General features: G+C 41.9%; 1 protein-coding gene across 5 annotated transcripts; it reads right to left on the bottom strand.

Annotated features, from left to right (window-relative positions):
* Nucleotides 1–1,537: 1,537 nt before the first annotated feature.
* On the bottom strand, nt 1,538–25,872 carry SUOX (sulfite oxidase). 5 transcript variants are annotated; one of them, XM_081318530.1, is made up of 5 exons: nt 20,423–20,635; nt 19,745–19,832; nt 13,155–13,221; nt 8,128–8,299; nt 1,538–7,448 (listed from the first exon to the last, which is right to left on the bottom strand). In XM_081318530.1, the coding sequence occupies exons 3-5, from the start codon at nt 13,208–13,210 to the stop codon at nt 6,012–6,014; spliced, it is 1,665 nt and encodes a 554-aa protein (XP_081174656.1). In that variant the 5' UTR covers nt 13,211–13,221; nt 19,745–19,832; nt 20,423–20,635; the 3' UTR covers nt 1,538–6,011. The 5 variants fall into 5 exon arrangements, with proteins under 5 accessions (XP_081174656.1, XP_081174654.1, XP_081174653.1 ...); XM_081318528.1 differs by lacking the exons at nt 19,745–19,832; nt 20,423–20,635 and adding an exon at nt 24,061–25,872; XM_081318527.1 differs by lacking the exons at nt 19,745–19,832; nt 20,423–20,635 and adding an exon at nt 22,229–22,327.
* Between the last annotated feature and the right edge of the window lie 130 nt (nt 25,873–26,002).

Genomic DNA, 26,002 nt, shown 5'->3' with positions numbered 1-26,002 from the left:
AAGGACAGTCTTATTGGCTGTTTCTTATCTAATGAGAGCAAAAAAACCCAACATCCATAACTTGTAACAGAGAAAAGAGTATACAAAGACAGAATAAAAAACAAGGTAGAATTTTTAGTATGTACTATTGGGGAGTGGGAGGTCTTTCAAATGTAACATAACAAATGAACTATTTTGCTGAGAAGCATCAGCTTTCTATATAAGTTTGGAATGAAGACAGATCACAAACAGAATATAAGGAACCACTATACTGGTTTCTGCAGGTAGACTGCTTAGGACACAATAATATCCAGAGGATTACCATTTATCTGGCCAATTGAGTGATCTTTCTTCTCAGCTGCTGTGTAGAACAGCTGGTCTGTTTACATTGCAAGGACAGAAATTTCCATAGCCTGCCATGCAGGATAAGAAAATTCCACTGGATAAAACTGCACTTGCTGTGAAGAGAGGTAGACTCTACAACTTGATATACCTACAAGTTCTCACCATAGCTTGGTGGAGCAGTGGGCTAATGCCTCCTTAAGTAACACCAGCTGCCTGCAATTAGTGCAGGTTCGCATCCCACCAGGCTCAAGGTTGACTCAGCCTTCCATCCTTCCGAGGTAGGTAAAATGAGGACCCAGATTGTTGGGGGCAATTAAGCTGACTTTGTAATAATGCCGCTTGCGGGTGTGTGTGAAAGCCCTAATAAGCAGGCATATACATAGAATGAAGGCTACTGCTAAGCTTGTAAGCCGCCCTGAGTCTTCAGAGAAGGGCGGGATATAAATGGAATTAAAAATAAAAATAAAATATTTTACAGGCTGCCGATTCTATGTAATTCTTAAAGCCAACCAAGAGAAAATAACATTTGCTTATAGATGTGGTGGCATTTCCCAAGGTCTCTCTTTAAAGTGATGTAACACAAATGTATAGTAGAACTTTCAACATCCTCAGTCAACCACTATCAACTTGGGAAAGGCTGTCTTGTAGGATCAGCCATGGTGAGTGGACAAGGCCCTTGACCCCTTCACAGCCAGCAGTCTGGACAGTCTTCTACCATAGAGTTCATAGCCCACCTGATGTCCTTACAATCACCACGCAAGGCTAAAGAGATTTTGAGAACTGAAACACACAAAGAGCACTGAGTTAGTCATCCCCACTACTGTTTGTTTGTTCTTTATGGCTAATTAGCTGAACCTCCTTGGGCAACAGAACATCTGCTTGAGGGAATAGCCCTAAGCATTATAGAAATGACTTCCCCATTGATTTATCATTTTGAGACAATGGACATTTTGTTTCATCACCTTAATCTCTTTTTCATTGTACCTGTTTGATTCTGGGGTTTCCCCATTGGCTAGAGGGCAATGGGACTGAGAAAATTAGCATTGGGCAGGAGAAAATAAAAGGGCAGTTCCCTTCTTCCTTGGACTCTTTTTAAGGTCCTGAAACAGCTGCTTGTAATTTCCCCCCTAGCTATGATCAAGGATGCTTATAAAGGAGGAGTACATGCTCTTATGTATCTGCCCTCCCAGATAAACCAGACTAGAAACAGGACTAGATGAACTAATTCTATTTTATTGTAAGGCCACGTTAAAGAATCTTGCAAGTCTGAAAGTACAAACTCCCTGCCGTCACTTTTAACTGGCTGATCAATTAGGGCAGGTTCTTCCTAAATTTCTTCCTCTGATCATTAAGCTCGTTCTCTTGTCTGGTTGTTTCTTATGTAGCATCTTTTTCCCTTGTCCCCCAAGGTATTCCACACATTCCATTATACTAGGTCAATTCAAAAAGGAGAACTCTGGGCTGTCATCACATTATTATTGCAAAAATATTATTTCAGTTATGTATCCATCTGTTATGTATTCATTGTTTTTATCTCAATATATGTATTGTCCAGGTTTTGATTGTCTAGTTTTTGTGAAACAATCTGGAGAATTTCTCCAGATCAATCCCAAAGGAGGGACAATAGTGAGAGAAAACCAATCTTCACATTGGAATCTCTTAAAGCCACACACATCCACCTTATTTGCCATGTAATACAACCAAGGAAGTTAAAAACAAAGGAAACAAAAACAAAAAAGATCTAACATTAGTCTTCCAGTTTTTTTCAGAAAGTGACTTCAGCCAGAGAACAGAAAGGCTTAACTTGGGTTGGTCTCCATTAATGGTGAAAAGATATTGCAAGTTCCTCATATCAAAATTTCAGAATTTTGACTTGGGAGATTCCATGTATGTTGGCTCTTATCCAAGACATGTTTTACTGGGTTTCCAAAAATAATGCTTGAATCACAATGCCGTATCAAACCAGCTTTCTCGACGCAGCACCGCTTGAGGTAGTGCACTGCATTCCACCATTTCCAACCAGTTAATTTTTGCCTGAGAGTGAGTCTCATTGTGATCCAACACCAGCCAACATGGAATTAGCCTCTGTTGCTGAATTACTGAAAGGTCCATTCTCCACCACTGGTGTTCCTAGGATCCAAGGTATAACCAAACAGGAGAATTTGTGGGAGCGACTTCCAGAATGTAGTTAACTCAGCAAAAGTAAAACAATTCCTGATTGTTTCCCCCTTACAACGTGCTCTAGCACGGTGGCAGTGAGGAAGATCCATCTAGCCCTAGAATTTCTACAAGTCCCCAACAAGAGAGAGAGAATAATTGAAATAAAATCATTTCCTACCACTTCCAACAGGAGGCAGCAAATAGTATCTTTAAAAAAAAAACAAGCGTTAATCTCTTTTTATGGGAGGATGAATGCTTTCCCTCCCCCACACCCAAAACTAAATTCCAGAGCTTGGAAAGTGCTATAAGAAAACTTTCATCTGATACTTGTTCATTCTGGGTTTTGTGTTTTTTTTTGCTTTAGCCTATCAAAGATGGAAGAACAATACATCCACAGCAATGCTCTCCCTCCACAAACCCTTTTCTACCAGCAACTTTCATGCTGAGGATTGATACAGCAGTGCTGCAGTGCTGACATGCAGGGGAACTGCAGACAAGCTCATCAATCAACCTGGAGGAATCAATCCAGCTGCCGGCTTGAACTGGTGCCGAGAGCAACAAAGCAATCTTGCAGAAGAGCTTCTGCAAGACCCCCTGCAGGCAAACCTGATTGCCTCCCCCCCCCCAGCTGTTTTGATCTACGGCTCTCAAGCAGAATGGCCCTGAGTGGAAGGAAACAAAGAGTAATGTAACAAAAATTCAACGCTGGGCAGCGAAAAGGAACCTGGCCCAATGTCATCTTGAGATATTGCATGGTTGGTTTGGGTTTGAACCAGAATGCTTTATGAACTGAGACTGACAGTAATAAAATATGGTTCATAGCTTCATGAGTCATACAGCACCATTTCTGGTTTATTAGCTCATAGTTAAACTATGGTTTGGCAACTTATTGGAAGTTTCACAGGTATCTTTCCCTTTCTAGATAAAATTTCAGTGCTCAATGCTGAGATACCGAGCCTTGTATCTTGGATTTTGGACAGGTGAAGAGTCTGACTATATGCAAGAATCATGGCTACCGCTTCCTCTAAAGGTGCTAGTACCAAATAAAAATCAATGGGTCACAAGCAGGGAACAATTTTCTCTGTGGTGGCATTCCACTATAGGCTGTTCTCCCAGGGCAGCTAATCTGGCACTTATTTTAGGTGGGTTTTTTTTACAGCTCTAGAACCTCAAATAATTCAATTCTGAATTTGAATTGGGTCTAATCTATGCTGTTGTTTATGACGTATCATGAGTACAGGTAGTCCTCGCCTTACGACCACAATTGAACCTAAAATGTCTGTTGCTAAGCAAATCTGTTGTTAAGTGAGTTTTGTCCCATTTTACAACCATTCTTACCACAGTTGTTAAGCAAATCACTGCAGTTGTTAAATTAGTAACATGGTCAAGTGAATCTGGCTTCCCTGCTGACTTTGCTTGTCAGAAGGTTGCAAAGGGTGATCACATGACACTGCAGCTGACATAAATATGAATCAGTTGCCAGGCACCCGAATTTTGATCACATGACTATGGGGATGCTGTAATGGTCGTAAGTATGAAAAATGGTCACAAGTCACTTTTTTTAGTGCCATTGTAACTTCAAACCATCGTTAAATCAATGGTTGTAAGTCAAGGACTACCTGTATCAAGAAAGGTGACAGGAAGATACAACACGATCAAGATGGCACAGATAAGATTTCTTTGTACAAAAATTGATCCCAGCATGACCTGGAACAAAAATTAAATATTTGCTACCATCAGGATCAGCGGCTTATGTGGCAATATGAGCCCCTCTGTGAAGCTCAGACTATGCAAAAAAAAGTTTTAACTTTTTCTACTCAAAGGCCCCCTGCGCTCCTGGCTGTTTTCATAAAACAGGATCCCCCTACATGGCAGTCTCTCATCTTGATCCATTCTCTCCGTGAAACCTGCAGGCTCAAGAGAGTTAATTTAAAATGTTTTTTTAAGTCCATGTCCGGGCCCTTCTCTATAAATAAAGAACATGGGTAGGTCCCCAGACAGAAAAGAATTCTAGCGAGGATAATAGCTGATGAAATCGACTCTCCTCCCCAGATTGCCAATGGTTCAAGAATCCTATTCAGTTTTACATCTCGAACAACCAACCTATTCTACAGAAGAATGAGGAATTGGAAACAGCTCTTATTTCAGCAGTAAGAATCTGGAGGAGCATTAACAAGACCAAGAAATTACACTCCAGACCACCAGGACAGGAAGGCAGGGCATGTTAGGGGTACAATCAATTTGGGATTGTTACCCGGTGGGACCACGAAAAAGGGCCTTCTCACTGGTGGCCCCTACTTTCTGGAACATTATTCCCCAAAAGGTATGGGTGGTCCCCACCCTGCTGCTTTCCCCAAAAGCCCTAAAAACATTATTTTGTCAGCACGCCTGGGGACCATGAATGGAAGATGGAGCTGATCAAATGCCTGATTTTATTGTGTTGTTGCTGCCATGGGGGTGGGGTTGAGTAATATATATGGTGGATTTTTTAAAATCTTGTAACACACATCTGTGTGAGTTGGACAGCTGTCTAAATTTGTTTACTAAATAAAATTACAGCAGCAAAGTTAATGAAGACATCTTGACAAAGCGTACAACACCAACATTTGAAATACAGAGAGGAAACCACTAAGTCAGGCACAAGCAAGTCTGTGTTTCCTGAGAACAGATCAAAACAGTTGGGAATATCAGGTTTCTTACTCCAATATTATGGATTCTAGGCAACCGCAAAACCTGCCCAGAATAATAGCTTACAGGAAGTGTTGCTGTGGTATATTCATGCAGCAAGAACTATTCGGCAGACATGATATGGGGCAAGGCTCCCAGGTCTTTAAAGGAAAATGCTAAGTTTCCAATACTCCTCAATGTTACGATGGAAGAAATATCAACTCCTCACGTTCTCCCATAAAATAGCTGAAGGACTAAATATGGCAATGCCGAAGTTGGCATCACACTGAAAAGAGAAAGCAAGATAATAAAATGACTCATGTTCCTAAAATGATGGGTTATTTAGCATCAAGTGATCTAATACAGGTAATAAATCTCTTATCTTTAGAGGGGAACCCTAAAAAAGATCTCCAGCCAGCAAACAAGTTGGTAACTTTTGACAAGTAAAAGAATTCTAAAGATTTAAAAAGTCCAAATCCAAAATTCCTGAACAAAGGGGGTCTCAGTTAAATAGAAAGCTAAGTGAAGGAGAGCCATCAACACTTCTGGGACTACCACACCCTTAGAAGAAGATAAAACATCTTAGACCAGGGTGATACATGGCTGGTTCAGGAATTCTGGGAGTTGAAGTCCACTGGCCTTAGAAGGCCATAGCTGCCCATCCCTGCCTTAGCTCCAAAATACTACATTCACAGGAATTGCATAAGGAATGAGGAAAGGAGGCCAGAAGTCACCAGATCCCTGTTCGAGGACTCAGCCCTTCTTCTTGGCTTCTTCCAGGGGGCAGCGGCTAATGTCCCTGCAGCAGCAGAAAAATACAGAGAAGCCAAGATGCAGTCCTCAATGCTTCTAAGACCCAATCAGGCCTCACAATCCTCTTCCACGGGGACACGGACCCGATGCCAAGCATTGTTGAGTACTCCCAAAATGTTCCAGAGTGGTTCCACACGCTCAGGTTGCACATTGTAGCTGGTGTCCACAGCCTTGCAGACAATGTTCAACTCCTTGGTTCCAGCAGGCACAAAAGCATCCAGCTGCCAAAGCTTCCAAGCCCAAGCTTGGCCAAGCAGCTGCTCTTCACCAGTTAGTGTTGCTTCTTGCCAGTTTTTCCCACCGTCCAGGGAGACATCTACACGGATCACCCTCTTCCCTCCACCACTCCAGGCATAGCCCTTCACTGTGAGCTCTCCAGGAGAGACAGATGTCTTAGAAGATGGCTCAGTGATGGCAGACTGGATGGGCATCTCTTGAATGGCAGGTGCTTTAGAGAAATCCACTGTCTCCCAGGTTACGGAAGAGAATCCTTTGTAATCCTTTTGCTGCCAGTGGCTCTTGCTTTCCTCTGGCCCCACTGTAATCCGAGCCAGCCATTTTACATTACGAGCCCCCACCACTCCTGGTACAATAACTCTCAGAGGGAACCCATGATCTCGAGGCAGCTCTTCCCCATTCATCTCATATGCCAAGAGAACATTCCCCTCTGGACTCATAGCTTTCTGAAAAGGGATGGAGGCTCCGTACACAGTGCCACTGTGATCCTTGTCCAGGCCCTCAAAGGAGACATGACCCTCATCCCCCGGTTGATACCCAGCTTGCATTAGAACATCCCGAAGCCGGGCACCACCCCAACGGGCATTGCTAATAGCCCCAATGCTCCACCCGAGTCGGTTGGTATTCTTGATGGCGTTTATCTCTGCCCGGCGATTGCCAGCACACTGTATGGTAGCAGTAACCTCATATTTTGGAAAATTCTGTTTCAGATCTTGCAAAGAGAAGGACAGGTTCTGTCTAGAGGGACTCTGAATACACAGGCGGTAGGTTTCAGGGTCCACAAGCGGCACCGGGAGATGGTTGCGCTTGAAGAAGAGCTGGTTAGGGGTCAAAAAATACTCTGCCAGTAACTCTGGAGGAGGTTCTGCATTGAAGGGCTTGAGGGTATTGACTCGGAGGGCAGGGTGGCGCGGAGGATCGTTGGCATAAGGGTCATCTGGGCTTGACAGAGGAGGCTCTTCTGGGCTCAGCTCTCCTACTTTATATTCCTGAAGGATTTCTTGGACATGATCTTGTTTATGCATAGCATAGAGAGCCCAAAAGGGCTCCAAAGCCCCACCTGCTGCCAGAAGAATCTTACTTTTGCCCCCAGGGTGAAGCTCTAAGAAATCGGTGACATCAAAAACTTCACTGCCATAAGTCACCCACACCCTATTTGCTTCATTATGATGGCGGGCCACCTCTTCTCGAGTGAAGCGAGGGAATGAGGGAGCATGTGTGGCCGTTGGGGACTCAGCTGTGGCTGCCTGCAAGAAAATAATTTTAAAAAGGCAATCAGGAAAGGAACAGTACACTGCGATTTGGAGTTGGCACATTCCAATGACTCTCTGCCTACTCAGATTCCCCTGACCAAATTGTTCAGACTGAAGAAGCTGCTTGAACGGACAGCTAAATGTAGTCCAGCTGCCATGACTCTACTTCCAGATAATTCTATCTGGATGACTAAGAATCCTCACTGACAGTACCCAGAGATATTTCTCTCAACTCAAAAGCCCTACCAGACAAGATCTGAAATATCCAGGCTGTACTCCAAAAATAGGGGATGCCAGTGCCTCTGTGTGTGTGTGTGTGTGTGTGTGTGTGTGTGTGTGCGCGCGTGTGCATTTTCACAAGTTTTAAGCAGTAAAATAGCTATCTCAGGCATCTGCCTCAAGGTAAAAAAAAGGGAGGAGAGGGGCAAATATTTGAATCCGTTCATTCTGGAGCCACAAAAGGCATAACAGTTACTGGACATGGCCTGGGAGTCTGGGACATTCCTATTGGGCCCTTCAGCCTTAAACAGTCCCCATTTTCTTAAACCAGAAAGCATTTAGGAAGTTTCAACTGAAGCACAGCTTCAATACCTCCCTCTCACAGCAGCCTCAAGCCGTCCACGTTTCATTCCATTCCTGGGTGACATTTCTGTGCCATCTTTCATTCCCTCACCTGCCAATGGTGGTTTCCATAAGCCAAGATGCTGCACACACCCAGGCCTGCCCCTGCTGCTATCATGAGCCTGCGCCTCCTGCTGCCAGCACTGTTCCAAGTGCTGTGGGCACAGAAGGGGAGCTGCAACCAATAAGTGGGAGGACAGTTTCTCCAAGTCATCTCTCTTAACCTGTAAGGAAAAAAAAGGGCCAAGATACAGTACTTTAAGAAGACATGTACAGCCAGAAACACCACACACAAGTTAAGCTTTCTTAATGAAAAATCAGTGACATGTCATAGTTTCCCAAAGAAAGACAATATGATATCTATTATCTTAAGGGATATCTAAAAAGAGAGGGAGGAAAAGAGACATATTTTGGAAGATAAGCTAATAAGAAGCTAGAATTGGTATCTCTGAACATTAGGGACAAGGAACATGGATCAGCTGTTCAGTTGAACTGCTACCCATTTTGCAGTTTCTGGAACTAAACGATTGTCACCCACAAAAGTAGCAGGCCAAACCAGACGGATGCTTGCTTGGTCCCTTCTAGCAGGGTTGCTCTATGTTCTGAAGAGCTTCAGGTTACCACGGCAGAATTCTCACTAGCCTGCCAAAGCCATTTTACCCCTCACTTCTTCATGCATGGTAATGACAAATGGTTTTCAAGCTGGGTGTCAAGGTTGACTCACAAAACACCTTTCTGCTGGCAGCTTGAGAAAGAAACATGGGAGACGGGAGGGATATGATTGGAATGTGTGGGAAACTGGGAGAGAAAAAGGGAATTCACATGAGCTGTTTTCAGCTTTAGAAAATCTTACAACCCCAAGGTCGTGAGCTGAAGACTTTTGAAAGGTGTAAACTTGTTTTCCCAAATTAAAATGCTTGACCTGGATTGGTGGACAATGGACATTGGGCAGCTTGAGGGAAGGAAAAGGGGTTTTTATTATACTGCGCTTCGCGCCAAAACCTCAGTAGCTTTTCTTCTTCTGTGCCTGTATGGATCTATCTGTAAAGTTTTACTCTTGATAATAAAAATGTCCCAGGTTTTTTTTGCTGTGCATGCCAACGGGACGGTTGGCACTAGGCCAGGGGTTGGCAACCTCGGCTCTTTTATGACTCATGGACTTCAACTCCCAGAATTCCTGAGCCAGCTATGCTGACTCAGGAATTCTGGGAGTTGAAGTCCATGAGTCATAAAAGAGCCGAGGTTGCCTACCCCTGCACTACGCTTTGCTCACCATGGTTGAGTCCTTTCTGATCCTAGAAAGCACATACTCTATTCTGCAAGCAGCAATTTAAGAAGAGGTGTCCCAGTGTTGTTTAAATGTGCTGGGCCACAACTATGACCTTTTTGAATGTGCTGAATCATGTTCCACATGTGGAAAGCCTGTGTTGCAACACAGAAAAGCAAAGGCAAAGGAAACTGTAGAAATCCATTACTGGAAGAGGGGGGGGGGAAGTATTAAAGGAGGCTGCCAGGAAGGAGAGGGAACTCTTTTCTGGTCTCCAAGCAACAAAACCTAAGAATCCCCCTAACCTACTTTCAAATAAATTTTCTTAAACAAAAGGGCGCTTTCCTATTTTCAGAGAGAAAAGTGTGAACGTGCAACTTAGAGGGCAGTTTGCCAGATCTCTAACACAAGAGTTTGTCCTTGGCTAGTCTTCTCTTGGCTTGGCAGAGTTCGGCTTTGTTTTTGAGAGCAGCCTGAGTTCACATGTAGCAAGCTTCTGAAACTTTCAAAATAAGGTCAACAGGAAAGCACGTTCTGGATTATTATTGGAAAAAGGAAAAATATTTCCCTAAAAGCCGAGGCAAGCAAACTTTTCAGCTGAATTGTTCCTTTTTTTAAAACAAAAACAACCATTTGGGCCTAGGGGATTAGCCATATTGGATCTAATCCTCACTAACAGAGATGAAATGATAGAAGGTGTTCAAGCCACAGGAACCTTGGGGGGGAAGTGATCATGCAATATTGGAATTCAACATTCTGGAAGCACAAGCAATAGAACACAGCCAAACTAGAGTCTTGGACTTTAAAAGAGCTAATTTCAATAAACTTAGAGAGAGCTTGGGAAGAATAACATGAATGAGAATCGTCAAGGGGAAAACAACTCAAGAAGCTTGGGAAATTTTGAAAAGTGAGATAATAAAAGCCCAGTCTAGTACAATACCAACAAAGAAGAAAAATAACAGCTCTTAAAAGAAATCAGCATGGCTGCATAAAGAACTCTCTGATAAATTGAAAGATAAAAAGGACAAGTATAAGAATTGGAAAGAGGGGCACATAACTAAGTCAGAATATCAGCAAATAGCCCGTGCCTGCAAAGATGAAGTGAGGAAAGCTAAGGCTCAAAATGAACCAAGGCTTGCGACCAAAGCCAAAAATATGGTAACAAAAACAGCTTCTTTCAACACGTAAAAAACAAGAAAAAAGTTAAGCAACTGGCAGATATGATTTCAGAACCACTGAACTATATTTTTCAAAGATCCTGGAGCACTGGGGAACTACCAGAGGACTGGAAAAGAGCTGATGTAGTTCCCATCTTCAAAAAGGGGGAAAAATAGATTCAGAAAACTACAGACCTATCAGCCTGACCTCAATACCTGGGAAGATTCTGGAAAAGATAATCAAACAATGAATCAGCGAACACCTAGAGGCAAACAAAGTTATTACTAAAAGCCAACATGGGTTTGTCAAAAAGATCATGCAGACAAATTTTATTGCACTCTTCGACCAAGTGACAAAATTAGTGGACCAGAGGAATACTGTAGATATAATTTACTTGGACTTCAGTAAGGCATTTGATAAAGCAGATCACAACCTACTACTTGATAAGATAGAAAAATGTGGGTTAGACAGCATCACTGCCAGATGGATTTGTAGCTGGCTGACCAGCCGTACTCAGCGTGTGGTCCTCAATGGAACTGCATCTACATGGAGGGAAGTGTGTAGTGGTGGGCCCCAGGGCTCTGTTCTGGGCCCAGTGCTCTTCAACATCTTCAACAATGATTTGGAGGAGGGGATAGATGGGGAACTCATCAAGCTGGCAGGAGTAGCCAATACTCCAGAAGATAGGCTTAAGATACAGGAGGATCTGGACAGACTTGAACACTGGGCGCTATCTAACAAAATGAAATTCAATGGTGAAAAAAGGTTCTACATTTAGGCAAGAAAAACCAAATATACAGGTATAGTATAGGTGATAACTTGATCAATAGTAGTAACTGTGAGAGGGATCTTGGAGTCCTAGTGGACAATCACTTAAATATGAGCCAGCAGTGCAGCTGCCAAAAAAGCCAACACGGTGCTAGGCTGCATTAACAGAGGGATAGAATCAAGATCATGTGAAATATTAATACCACTTTACAATGCCTTGGGTAAGGCCACACTTGGAATACTGCATCCAGTTTTGGTCACCACGATGTAAAAAAGATGTTGAGATTCTAGAAAGAGTACACAGTAGAGCAACAAAGATGATTAGGGGACTGGTGGCTAAAATATATAAGGAACTGTTGCTGGAATTAGGTATGTCTAGTTTAATGAGAAGAGTGAGGGGTGACATGATAGCAGCATTCCAATATGTCAGGGGCTACCACAAAGAAGAGGGAGAAGCTATTCTCCAAAGCATCTGAAGGCAGGACAAGAAGCAACGGATGGAAACTAATCAAGGAGAGAAGCAACCTAGAACTAAGGAGAAACTTCCTGACAGTCAGAACAATTAACCAGTGGAACAACCTACCTCCAAAAGCTGTGAATGCTCCAACACTGGAGGTTTTTAAGAAGAGTCTGGATAGCTATTTGTCTGAAATGGTATAGGGATTCCTCCCTGAGCAGGGGGTTGGACTACATGCCCTCCAAGGTCCCTTCCAACATCATCATCATCAATATTGTTAATATTATTATTATTTAAATCCATAATGAATTTGGTCTCCAAGATTGTAATATAACCAGAGCACATGGATCAATTTTTTCAGGAAGTTTAACATGCCACTTACAGGCTATATTTTAGTATGCACAAATCCCAGTAATACACCATCATTTTTTTTTAAAAAAATGAAAATCTTGTCTGCTACACTTGGATTGCTCAATTTTTGTAGAAGAGCCTAAACTTTTAAACATGACTCTTGCAATCAAGAGCAACAGGAGTCAGATACCTGCTTTTCAGGAATCTCAATCATTACTGATTAACTTTTGCCTCCACTCAAGGTGAAATTGAATGAGTAATAAAAAGGATTTCTATGTTGTATCCTTGGTCTGGAACTGCAGAGGCAGAAGCCCTGCTAAAAGGGAAAGGAAACATTTATAGATAAGATTAGAGGCCTATATATATCAGGGCAAGGAGCCAAGGCAAACAGACTGAAATAATATTATTTAGGTAAATTGGGTTAAAGTGTTTGGCTTCACTTTTATTAACTTGTAAAACTTTTATTAATAATATGTAACACCATTTGAGAGGGGGAAAATAGCAAGATGGACTTGGGACAGGTTTGAAACAGGAAGAAGTTGATAGACTAAGAAAAGCTCTTGCAAGTCTTCTGTTATTTAATCAACAGATTTAATCTTGCCTGAGATTAGAATTTGGGTAATTTAGACTGTTTTTAACAGTATCAACAGTCTAAAATGAAGACCTTTGAACTTTACTGCCTTTTTTTCAATCCTATAAGATAACAGTAATATAGAAATAAGTTCACTGTCTAAAAATAAATCTAAAGGGTCAACAATGATATTCCAATAATTTATGAGTGATCTTAATATAAAATGACACAATGAATAATGAGGTTATCTCATCGTTCTTCTCCTTAGCTTGAACCCCAAAGTTTTACCCTTCTAACTTCATCAGGACAGCGTTAATAAAAAGCATCTCTGATTGTAACTTCAATTATTGCCACCATTTCTGACATTCCAGCTGACAAAGTAGCTTTTTACATCCACTATGACAGAATTATGTATAGCAGGAATTCTGAATTTGGATGTATTGGTCAGAATTAAAAGTTTCTCTTCACTATAAATATGCTTTCAAATGAGTAACTCTTTTTTCATACCAGTATGTTCTCTGAAGGGCACAAAAACCATTTCTGCTAGATCTGGACAGCAACATCTTCCCCAAACCTACATGCAAAAGAGAGAATCAGCAAAAGTTGTTACAAAGTGGAAATTCCCCCCCCCCCACACCCACAAATGCCTATTATAAGCACCTTTGAAAATCACATTCTTCTTTTTAACTTTACTGTTGGCAAATACATACATACATTGGCTCAGGCTTGGTAAGCCTTATAAGCCGAAGTATGGTTGGAGATTAGCACAGAAAAGATTCAAATCTATTTCTAAACAGGTATTCCTAGAAAGCAGTTTGGAAAGCTAATTGTTACCAGCAGATGCCAAGACGGCATATATGACCATTAGATAGTCACTTTACTAGTATGCTGTTTAATTAAAAAAAAATATAATCACTAAATTACAGGAAAACGATGTGAGTTTTCTTTTTAACAGATACCTGTACTTTAGTTCCTGTAATATAGGCCCAACAGGTTCAATCTGGCAGAGTTGGCATGGCTCAGGTTCCATCAATTAAGCAATGGCAACTTCAACTGTATTTACTCTGGTGCGCCTGCCTTCCTTCGGAATGAGGTTGCCCGGAATTCAAATGGCATCCACCCTACTTGGATTTTGAAAGGCCTTAAAACCTGCCTTTGAAGAATACAATTGATACCCCTTTTTTCCTTTCTGTTTCTCTCTGCCACTGTTGTCCCTTTGTCTTGCGTTGCTTATATGTTTTCTTTAGTGTTCTTTGCTTTTTTAAAATATTTTAACAAATATTTGTTAAACCGCCCAGAGCGGCTGGAAGTTGGGCAGGTATATAAATGTAATAGAATTATTATGCAAATCATGAACAATCCCAATCTGAGCAGGAAGCAGCAATCTTAATTTTAGGCAAAATTATGCAGCTCCTCCTTTTTCCTCAATTTGTTTTAATAGCAGGAAACTTAAAAAGTGGTTTGTTAAGTCTGCGTATTTGTTGCCACACTACAGTTTCTATAAAAGCTGTAACTTTTTGTATACAGGCAGGCAGGTTTGAGAATAAGATTCCGTGAAGCTGTTTTTCCTCTGGCTTTGACTAAGCAAAATATATTTAGCTTAACTACTTATTGTTAAAAAAAATGCTTGGATATAACCCAGAGATCATATCACAGTGTAAGTTTTTTTAAACCAGCCCTGACAGACATTCAGCTACAGTTTCTGCCAGCCCATACTGGGGGGAAAAAGACACCAACAGCTGTTGAAGGATAAGATAAGAGCAGGGGTTTTCAAACTCGGCCCTTTTATGCTTTGTGGACTTCAACTCCCAGAATTCCTCAGCCAGCATGCCTGGCTGAGGAATTCTGGGAGTTGAAGTCCACAAGTCATAAAAAGGGCCGAGTTTGAAGACCCCTGGATAAGAGTATTACTTGCTCCAGCAGATGGAAAACTGGGTGAACTGAAAGTCGAGCAGAAGACCTAGACAGGCATATCTCCAAATAATAACTGAGGAACACTATTGTAATTGTGCAACGTGGTCTAGTTCTAATTATAAAGTATTATTTTATTTATTTATTCAGTTTATCTCAAATAGGTGACTATGGCTAGTGAACCATCATAGAAACAGTTAACCAGTTAAAATACAATATAAAAAGAAAAAAAAATTAAATAAAATTAAAATTAAATACAAACAGAAACAAAGAGATATTATAATCCAAAGGTGCCAATAAAACCAGCTAATAACTCACTCCAAACTGTCGGATCACGTCACCCAGCGACCTCATGAAGATATTAAATAAGAGGAGAGGTCCTAAGTCACTTTTATCAGTGCATTGTAACTTTGAACGGTCACTAAATGAATGATTGTAAGTTGAGGACTACCTGTACCATTGCCCAGGCTCAATCACACCTCTTCTCCCAGGTAGCCTTGACTATCCAGGAGAGGCCCGATCTAACACAGAGGTGGCCGAACGGATAGCAGCAAGAACCCTGTCCTCTTCCTCAAGTTTGGCAGGCTTGAACTCCTCCCAGATAACCACGCAAGACCCATCCCCCTAACCTCCACTGGCCCTACACCAAGGCTGGAGTTCAATGGAGAGCGAATCCAAGCAACTTTATCTCCTAGGTAATCAGTGTATTCCTCACAATGTCTCTGGAAATAAACCTCAGAATGACTTCTTCCTAGGAGGGTCTTGGTTACAGGAAACAGGGCTGCTGGCTTGCTGTCTACAAAGGCGATAAGGGCAGAGAAATAATTGTTTTGCCATCCTTATTGCCACAGGGTAGGCACTAATTGCAGCTCCAGCTCATGTTCAATCGTCTTTGTTCTTTATTTTATTTTATTTAATTCCATTTGTATCCCACCCTTCTCCGAAGACTCAGGGCGGCTTACAAACTTAGCAGTAGCCTTCATTCTATGTATATGCCTGCTTATTAGGGCTTTCACACCCACCCCCAAGCGGCATTATTACAAAGTCAGCTTAATTGCCCCCAACAGTCTGGGTCCTCATTTTACCTACCTCGGAAGGATGGAAGGCTGAGTCAACCTTGAGCCTGGTGGGACTCAAACCTGCACTAATTGCAGGCAGCTGGTGTTACTTAAGGAGGCATTAGCCCACTGCTCCACCAAGGCTCTTGTTGCTTGCCAGTGGCAATCTAGATGTCTCTTATCCCTCTTTAGCTCTTCCGTATACCAAGGAGAGTTCTGAGATCCATGGTGTACAGGCCATTCAGGCGCAATCCGATCTGAAGCCATAGCTGCTCTCCCATTCCAGGTGGCTATCAAGGCTTAAGCTGGACCATCTCAATTGCACTTTGTTGCCTTTGCAATCACCACTCCTGAGCTTACTGGTTCCACACAGCCAAGTTAAAAACATCTCCAGTTGCCACTGGTGCCTTTCTCTCCATTGCCACGCAGTCGAACACTGCTCAGTTCACTACAGCTGGTCCGTGCGCTGAAGCTGTTCCACATATCCGGTGCATCCAGCCATCTGATCATCCAACTGCCAGTCCTGGGGGACAATGGTCCTGTCAGCAGCAGCCCAGACAAAGAGGCAAATCCCATAAATCCCAGCACCAAGTGCAATCCTGTCCCAAGCTGCAACAAAGCTTATAAGAAAAACGAGTTGTGCGGGCTCAACAAGAAGTAATTTGGGCTCGATAGATGAACCCAAATCCATGGAAACCCCACCATATCTCAGTCCAACTTTTCCAGCTGGTTCTAGTCCAAACCATCAACCTGCTGCAACATGCTAAAACTAGCTACTACTGGCAGCCACTCTGCAAAACACCTGGTCTCGGTACCATCTTAAAAACAAAAGGTAAACGGTATTTTGAAGTAACTTCTCCAAACAAATATATAGTCATTAATCCCCAGACAGGTGAGGAGTTACGAAAACTGTGTCCAATATATCCAGTCAGAAGTGTGACTTAGGAACAAAAAAAAAACTTGCCTCAGTCCATCCAATGAGCTTGAAAGATTTCAAGTCCGGGATGAAATCCAACTTTCTAACCATTGTTATTTCTGAAATGTTCGGTTGGATAAATAGGGGTAGATTGCTTTTTAATGAAATCTTTCAACTTTGAAGAGGTACCATAATTTTTCCTGGAACCACTGACAGTTTGAATAGCTTGACAGTCACAGAGAAAAGCAAGTGTTCCATTTTCAACTTTATCCCACATTGCAAACAAGAAAGCTCACTTTCAAAATTCCGAACATTCCTGGATCTATTTTCTGATTTGCCTTTCACTCGGCATTCTTGTTCTTCTGTGGATAGATCCATTTCTCCTAATGTGGCCAATTTAAGCTCAATTTAAATGAAAAGTACAGTTTTTGCTAAATGTCTATGGAGATTCTAAGTCATCCAGGTCATGGTTGTCCTAAAGGTGCTTTTTCAAAAGGGAACTGGATTTTGTTTTTCCTTGAAGATGGAAAACTACTTGGGTGAGAAGTGAAATGTCTTCAAGGAAAAACAAAGACCAATTGCCTTTTGAAAAAGCACCTTTGCTACAGTTTTTACTATTAAGCATCATCTGAATTATGGCGTGTAATATAATTTTTTGGCTCAGTAAATCAACTGGGTCCTATGTTACACACGGGGATGGCTACATTAGTTATAGTGCAAGGCATACGCTTATCCTAGTTAATGTCTATGATGGCCTTTGAACAGATAATACACATTAAGGGTAAAACATTGCTAAGAATGTCTGTTGCATTATGCAGAAATATGCATATAATTATAAACAATTGCGCAGTTAATACACCTGAGTGATTTCGTATATAAAGCTTCTTGAATCATAGATGAAATTTTATCTTTCATTTAGGACTTTAATTAAAATATCCTTAAGCAGAATATACCTGGCAATTAAGAGCTTACAGACACTCATGACTCCAGGAAATAAATTTAGAGTTGCAGATTTGCACCCCCTCCCTTGCTTCCCAAGTACAGTATAGGAAGATAACCTCTCCCATACTGCAAATAAAAGCAATGTTTTCAACAGTAATTTTATGTAAACATATGGACTTTGTGCACCAGTATAACTTCTGCAGCCTCCAGTGTTTCTCTAGAACAGGAGGAGTGCACCTTCTGGGACAAAATGGGTATTTGCAAATGCCAAATATATTTATTTGTCCCCTTAAAAGTCCCTGAATTGTCAAATAAAATAACTTTTGTGCCATCCTCTTTTAGAATGCAGCCCCGGAGAGCATAACTACCAGATCAGGGTAGCTATAATCCAGACAGCCACTAACTGGTAGCCAAAATTTGATTCCCCCACTCTCATATCTTTGCTACCATATAAGAGTTCATTAGATTTTCAAAAGCCAGGTCTTTAGTAAGCAGCCAACTTAATATACCATACAAAGTATGTGGCCCTCAGGGTCAAGGAAGTTTACACAATGATGGATGCTTTACACCCATTTATATAATTATTTTGCACTGTTCTTCTATTCTGTTTTCATCTACTCAGGACAACAATTACACTTTAGCAGTTGTCCCATTACTTTAATTGTGGAGGTTCAAACTGTGTGTCAGATTATGGGGGAAGAAATAGGATGAATAGGAATAGGCTAGCAAAAGTTCAGCTAAAACTATGCAGATGGGACAAAATCCTTTCTTACAATAACAACTGTGTGGGTGGGTATGTCAAAACTATCTTACAAATGATCTTGTCCATTTTGCTATTCATGGAAAATACTCAATAGTTGTGAAAGAAAAAAAATACAAATATGGTATATCCTAAATTTTACAGTATTTTCATCTAGATGCACCCAGAATTAAACTGTATTGAATACATATGAGCCATGTACCCAAGTATATGGTTTCTTTCAATCAGATATATTCCCGATATGTTGAGATTAGAATTTTATCACCCTTGATTGGATTAGTTGGGAATAATATTACTGTATCCCAGATTAAGACCCAACCTGGGGCACTATAGTACTGGACTATGACTAGAGAGATATGGTATATCCTAAATTTTACAGTATTTTCATCTAGATGCACCCAGAATTAAACTGTATTGAATACATATGAGCCATGTACCCAAGTATATGGTTTCTTTCAATCAGATATATTCCCGATATGTTGAGATTAGAATTTTATCACCCTTGATTGGATTAGTTGGGAATAATATTACTGTATCCCAGATTAAGACCCAACCTGGGGCACTATAGTACTGGACTATGACTAGAGAGAGTCAGTCCATCATAAGCCTCAGGGAGACAGTGTGTCAAAGCTTTTGGCAACAATTAAAGGACAAGTTACAGATACTCCTTGACTTACAACCATTCATTTAGTGACTGCTCAGTTGCAATGGCACTGAAAAAAGTGACATAACCGTTTTTCACACTTACGACTGTTGTGGCATTCCCATGGTCAGGTGATCAAAATTAAGATGCTTGGCAAATGGCATGTATTTATGATCATTGCCGTATCCTAGGGTCACGTGATCACCTTTTGCTACCTTCTCTCAAGCAAAGACAATGGGGAAGCCAGATTTACTTAACAACTGTGTTACTAACTTAACAACTGCAGTGATTCACTTAAGAAGTGTGGCAAGAAAGGTCATAAAATATAGGGCAAAAGTCCCTCCGCCCTGTGCGTTCCCACAGAGGGCCTCCTCAGGGTGCCTCCGGTCAGAGAATGTCGGCTGGTGGCCCCCAGGGGGAGGGCCTTCTCTGTGGGCGCTCCGGCTTTATGGAATCAGCTACCGGTCGAGCTCCGGATGGCACCTGACCTTCGCTCCTTCCGACGCGGTCTGAAGACCCATCTATTTGAACAAGCCGGCCTGGCCTGATGGGGATATGTTGGGGTTTTAATGGGGATTTTTATATTGTTATCGATTTGTTTTAGCTGGGCTACTATTTAATTCTTTTTAATTTTTGTATCCTGTATTTTTATATGTGCCCTGTTCACCGCCCTGAGTCCTTCGGGAGAAGGGCGGTATACAAATATAATAAAACTAAACTAAACTAAACTTAACAACTATCTTGCTTAGCCACAGAAATGTTGGGTTCAGTTGTGGTCCTGCGTGAAGAACTACCTATATTACCTAGGCCACCTTTAGTTCCTAAAGAAAAGGTGGATGGGATGATGCCTTTAACCAAAAAACTCACATCATGACTTTGGGCAGGCTGGAGACAACAGGCCTGCCAAATGCAACTGGGGAGTCGCCAAGTTCAGTGCCCGGAAAGGTCGCGCTGGCTGCAGATCAAAGAACAAATAAAATTGTGCGTAACCCACCAGCACAATTTCTGCAGGCTCCAGCAATGTTCTAGCGTGGGAGCAACCACACATTTCTGGGCCTTTTTCTTTTTTGCAACAGCGCTAGCATGACTCAAGAGCAAACGGTTGTTTACAAATGATACACGTACCGTATTTATTTACCCTTTAACCCAACCCCCCCCAAACTCAGCAGCGCTACCCGCTTTTGGGAATGCAGCCCCACTAATCTGGATCAAAGTCAACGACAGGCCTCGAGGAAAGAGGGAAAAAAAAGGCTTTCACAGCTTAGTCCCAAAGCCAGCCCACCGCCCAACCAGGAGCCTGAAGGCCACCCTACGGATCGAGCGGTCCCCGCGCTCCCGGGAAGGGCGGAGGACCCAAGGCCAGACCAAACACGTGTCCACTTGGCCTGGCCGGACCGTGGACGCGTCTCTGAAAGATAACTTGTCCCAAACTCCACTCGAGAAATCCGCTGGTTCGAAACGTGGCAGGGATTCCGAGCCCGATTCCCCGCCCCGCGCCGAAGCCAGAGCAGCCTACTCGCTTTCCCTTCGGGCCGAATCCGGTACCTTCTCGAGACGTGCGCCCGCCGCTCAAGCCCGCCTGCGGTCCGAGGAAAGCACGCCTTCGCCTCCGAGAAAAACGCAAGGAGCGGACGCGTCCCGCAGCGCCTGAGGCCAAAGAGGACGGCTTCGGAAAGCCGGGAAGGCTGCCGCTCCGAGCTCGGTGACCTGCCGATGTTGTCCCGACTCCCTCCGGAATGAGGCTCGGCAGCAGCTCCCTCGCCGATGCGCCTTCCAGGATGGAGGTCGTGGTGCGCAGGTACCGCCAAGCTGGCCCCGCCCACTCGGCCCCACTTGAGGGGTTGGGTCCGACCGCTCGATTTAGATCAGGGGTCTTCAAACTTGGCCCTTTTATGACTTGTGGACTTCAACTCCCAGAATTCCTCAGCCAGCTTTGCTGGCTGAGGAATTCTGGGAGTTGAAGTCCACAAGTCATAAAAGGGCCAAGTTTGAAGACCCCTGATTTAGATCGAAGCACGCGTGGTGTCCGATGAGGTGGCTCGGTCTTTTTACGAGCTCTCCCTTTGCCAGGGCGCTGGAGTATGAATCCCATAGTCCTCAGCCATCAGGGCCGTTCGGGGGCTTGGAGAAGTCTGTCGCGTTTACCAACAGCTACTGCGTTTTTAAATATATAGCATAAAAAGTGAACTAAATAACAGGTAGTCCTCGACTTACAATGGCACTGAGAAAAGTGGTATCTGTTTTTCATACTTAACCACCATTGCAGCATCCCCTTGGTCACGTGACTAAAATTCTGATGTTTGCCAACACTCATATTTATGACAGGTGCAGTGTCCCAGGGTCACGTGATCCCCTTTTGTGACCTGACAAGAAGCCAATGGGGAAGCCAGATTCACTTAACCATGTTGCTAACTTCTGCAATGATTCACTTAAACCAATATTGCACTTAGCAATATTGGGCAAAACTCACTTAACCAATATTGCACTTAGCAATGTAAATTTTGGGTTCAATTGTGTTCATAAATCAAGAATTACCTCTATCGTGTTTATTTATATCCCGTCTTTATTTTTATTTTATTACTCAAGCCAGAGAATATCCTGAATATTCCTTCCTCTGCATATTTTCCTCACAATCACCGCCCTGTGATGTGAGTTGAGAGACTGGCACAAAGTCACACATCTGGCTTTCTTGCCTAAACCAGGATTAACATTGCACAACTTTTAATTTTTTCATATTTAGCTATTGTAATGACATAAACAATAAAATCAGCAACTGTGAGAGGGACCTTGGAGCCTTAGTGGATGATCACTTAACCATGAGCCAGCAGTGTGCAGCAGCAGCCAAAAAAGCTAATACAATCCTGGGTTGTATAAACAGAGGCATAGAATCAGGATCACACGAGGTATTAATACTAGTGAGACCACACCTGGAATACTGCAGCCAATTTTGGTCACCATATCACAAAAAAGATGTTGAGAGTTTGGAAAAAATTCAAAGAGCAACTAAGATGATCAAAGGCCTGGAAGCAGGGGTAGGCAACCTTGGCTCTTTTATGACTCATGGACGTCATGGGCGGTATATAAATCTAAATAAATAAATAAATAAAACTCCCATGAGTCATAAAAGAGCCAATGATGCCTACACCTGGCCTGGAGACTAAAACATAAGAACGACTGCAGGACTTGGGTTTGGCTAGTCCAGGGGTCAGCAACCTGAAACAGTGAAAGAGCCACTCGGAACCGGTTCCCTCACAAAAGGAAAAACTGGGAGCCGCAAAAAAAATGTGCGCACATGCACGCATGCGCAGAACAGGGTTTGAAGAGTGGAGCCAAGGAGAGATATGCACCTACCCTGCATATTTGAATTGACTGGTTGAACTTTTTTACTCCCACTTTTTTTTGGGGGGGCTGCACGTGGCAGAGGACTGGGAGCCACAGGAGATTGCTGAAAGAGCCGCATGCGGCTCCGGAGCCGCGGGTTGCAGACCTGTGGGCTAGTCTAAAGAAAAGGAAAAAATAGGGGAGACATGATAGCAGTATCCCAGTATTTGAGGGGCTGCCACAAAGAAGAGGGGGTCACGTTATTCACCAAAGCACCAGAGGGCAGGACAAGAAACAATGGTTGGAAAAGAGAAGCAACCTGGAATTAAGGAGAAACTTCCTGACAGTGAGGACAATAACCAGTGGAATAGCTTGCCCCCAGAAATTGTGGGTGCTCCATCACTGGAGATTTTAAAGAAGAGGTTAGACAGTCACTTGTCTGAGGTGGTATAGGTTCTCCTGCTTGAGCAGGAAGCTGGACTAGAAGGCCTCTAAGATCCCTTCCAGCTCTATTCTATTCAGTACAATCCTGCATCTATACTGATGTGATGCATATAATAGTCTATAACAGAAGATCTAGTGGCTTGGGGAGTTTATAAATACTGTGTCAGGAAGAAGCGCTTTGCCAGTCCTTTGTAGGTAAACACAAAATGTAGATTAGGATAAATATGCTAAAGCAGGAGGAAATGTGTCAGTCAGTCATAATAACTGGTATTTGTTAGGTTTATAACCAACCCTTTTCCTCCAAGAGTGCAAGGTAGTGCACTTAAGCACTACAGATAGTCCTCAACTTAAGACCATAACTGAGCCAAACATTTCTGTTGCTAGGCAAGATAGTTGCGTTTTGCCCCATTTTATGACTTTTTTTGCCACAGTTGCTAAGTGAATCACTGCAGTTGTTATATTAGTAACACGATGCTAAGTGAATTGGGCTTCCCCGTTGACTTTTGCTTGTCAGAAGATCCCCAAAAGTGATCACATGATCCCAGGACACTGCAACCATCATAAATATGAGCCAGTTGCTAAGTGTCTGAATTTTGATTATATGACCATGGGGATGCTGCAACAGTTGTGTGAAAAACAATCACGAGTCACTTTTTTCAGTGCCACTTTAACTTCAAAGTCACTAAACGAATGGTTGCAAATTGAGGACTATCTGTACTGTAACTATTGTACTGCATTGCACAATTAAACTTGAATGGAAATCCTGCCGAACTGAATCCTCCAAACCTTTATGTAAACATACTGAAAACTGAGCTCCAAGCACCTAATTCACATAAAAGACCTCACATATTTAAAGGAAGAATTAAAAGTTTGTGAAGTTTTCACCTCCTCTCAACCCAGAGGATCAGTATCAATCCTAGTTTACTTGATTGACTCTGGTTAAATTTAGCAAAGAAAACATTGCAAGCCAAATGATAGCACTCAACTAGTCTATTATACTCTTTTGGAGAAACATCATCTTTCAGTACATCAAGTAGATAGTTCTCATAGTGGAGCACCAGGAATACATACTGAATCTTTTATCACACAATTATAATACATGAACATGTGTTAATACTGTGTTTCTCCAAAAAATAGGACCTGGTCTTATATTAATTTTGGCTCCAAAAGGCCAATTAGGGCTTATTTTCAGGTGATGTTTTATTTTTTTCATCACAAGGCCCGTGGGCTAGACAGATGGGACGGAATGGGTGGGTGGCTGCACAGTGCATCCGACAGGCCAGATTGTGTGCCTTCTCCCCCGCCTGCTGCTTGGAGGGCAGTCCCAGTGGTCCCAAACTATCTACGGTATATTCTTGATGTTTTTAAAAAGGCAACTTAACCTTGATATTGTAAAATAATGATGGCAAAGCAGTTACCTTTTCAAATCTTGTAATTTCCCCAATAAAATTGGCAGAATAAAAATATGTGCACTCTGATTTTTCGTAAGCTTCCATAGAACAAATCCATTTTGGGCAAACACAGAGCTGACACATTTGTTTGAAAACTTTTTCTTCAAATACTGGGTTCCACTTTTCACCATTATCAGGGCAATCAGCTTTCAATAATTCAACAGTATCTTTGTAATGGGAAAAGAAAGGAATAGAAGATGAAATACTACAAGAGTTTGAATTCAGTGTATTACTCATCAGTGAATATCTTGATTAAAATAGGTTTAGGTCTGTTGTAGTAATTTGCTCACCCCAAGGAACATCCATAATACAGAAACTTTTGCAACAAGTTCCCACCCCCATTATTTTTGGAAATCAGTACAGTATTCCATCGGTGCTCCCAACTTCCCAAACTGATATTCAGCAGTGCTCCCTACAGGCTACTATGCAGAAATACAAAGGTTTGCTAATCTGCAAATGTCCATGTTTTTTATGGCCAATTCTTGCTTTCTGTATGCAAATTTAAAATGTTTATAGTGGTCGAACTGAATAAGTGTATAAGGGAAAGGCAAAAAAAATGTTTTTCAGGTACAAGCAAGAGGCTAACAAGCATTCATTATGGAATAATTTGTGTCACAGCCCTGATTATACAGTATGTAAAGAATGCAGTTTATAGCAAACTGTAATATGTAATATGCAATAAGCCACTGAAGATACACATGCTCTCATTTTGTCAGTTCATTTGCATGTTTGAAACACAAATCATTTGTACTGCATGATTTTAATAGAGGCAATAGTGAAATCTGGAGGTGGATGATTGTTACTGACCCCATAATCCAGTTACTGTGGTCCTCCATACGTGATTGAACTTCAAGTCCTATTAGTTTCTGCCAGAATGGTAAACAAGGATCCCAATCCAACATTTGCAGTCATACGTTTCCAACCCTACCCATACTGCTGCATAGATGTATGCTAGACCTTCATGAAGATCTCTGAAAATAAGAGGTCCAAATTCTGAAGATCTGGATTCTCCATCTTCAAAACCGGAAAATGTGCATGTGACAGCAATGCCTAAAAGATTCCCCAAGACTGGGAGTTGGTTGTAATTTATTAAATATCTTGACCACTTCCCTTGCAAAAGGTTTATACTCTCATTAGGGAAAAAATGAGCAATTTTCACGCACTGTTAAGTTGTTCATTTTGCTACCCAATGTGTTTGGCAGTATTTACAGATGTCTTATTTACAAACTCATACAAGGTACCTTGTGAATGATGAATTGGGAGCATTTTTCACCCCCAACCCAATACCACTGTATTTTGTTAAATTGAACTGACATCTCTTTCCCCAAATGTCCAAGGTGCAAATATGTGTTATTTTCCCATGCCCCTCCTAAGGTGATCAAATTTCAGGAAATAGCTGTAGGTATAAGATGGCTGAAATTTTTATGAATACTTTTTGGGGAAACAAAATCTTATTCAAATAAGCAGAACTATGCCAAATAAAAATGAGTAGCTTGGACTAATAATTATACATATTTTCTGTAACTTATTCTAAGAAAATTTGTTATAAAGTACTTCTATATCCTATTATCCATTTCAAATCCCTTTATTTTTCATTAGATAAAACTTGTGCTGCTGGAAGTTTAAGGTTTTTTAAAACAAAACAAAACAAACCTATCTAAACCTGCTGGGTTTGGTTCTACTGTCTTCTGCTATATAGAATCATATTCGCGTATGGCAGGCTGAAGGTTTTAAGCTAAGTAATTATTTTTATGTTAACTGATCTAGCATATGTAGCCCTATCTTTCCCAGTAGACTATCAAGAGTCCAAGAACTAAGCCTGGTTTATTAGGCACTTCGGAGGAAACTTTCTGAAATCAAAAGTATCCTAAGTAGCCATCTCATCTGCTTCTATGTCTGGGCTACCTAT

The sequence above is a fragment of the Vipera berus genome (genome assembly GCF_964194415.1).
Source record: "Vipera berus genome assembly, chromosome: 2".
NCBI lineage: Eukaryota > Metazoa > Chordata > Lepidosauria > Squamata > Viperidae > Vipera > Vipera berus.
The sequence above is the reverse complement of the archived record's forward strand: the minus strand, read 5'-3'. Positions and strand labels throughout refer to the sequence as shown.

Excerpts from the sequence above, each read along its gene's own strand:
- SUOX (XM_081318527.1), bottom strand. Across the intron at positions 8,300-13,154 it reads GCCCTTCAGAGAACATACTG|GTTAAGAGAGATGACTTGGA; the intron begins GTATGAAAAAAG and ends TTTTCCTTACAG. Across the intron at positions 7,449-8,127 it reads ATGGAAACCACCATTGGCAG|GCAGCCACAGCTGAGTCCCC; the intron begins GTGAGGGAATGA and ends ATTTTCTTGCAG.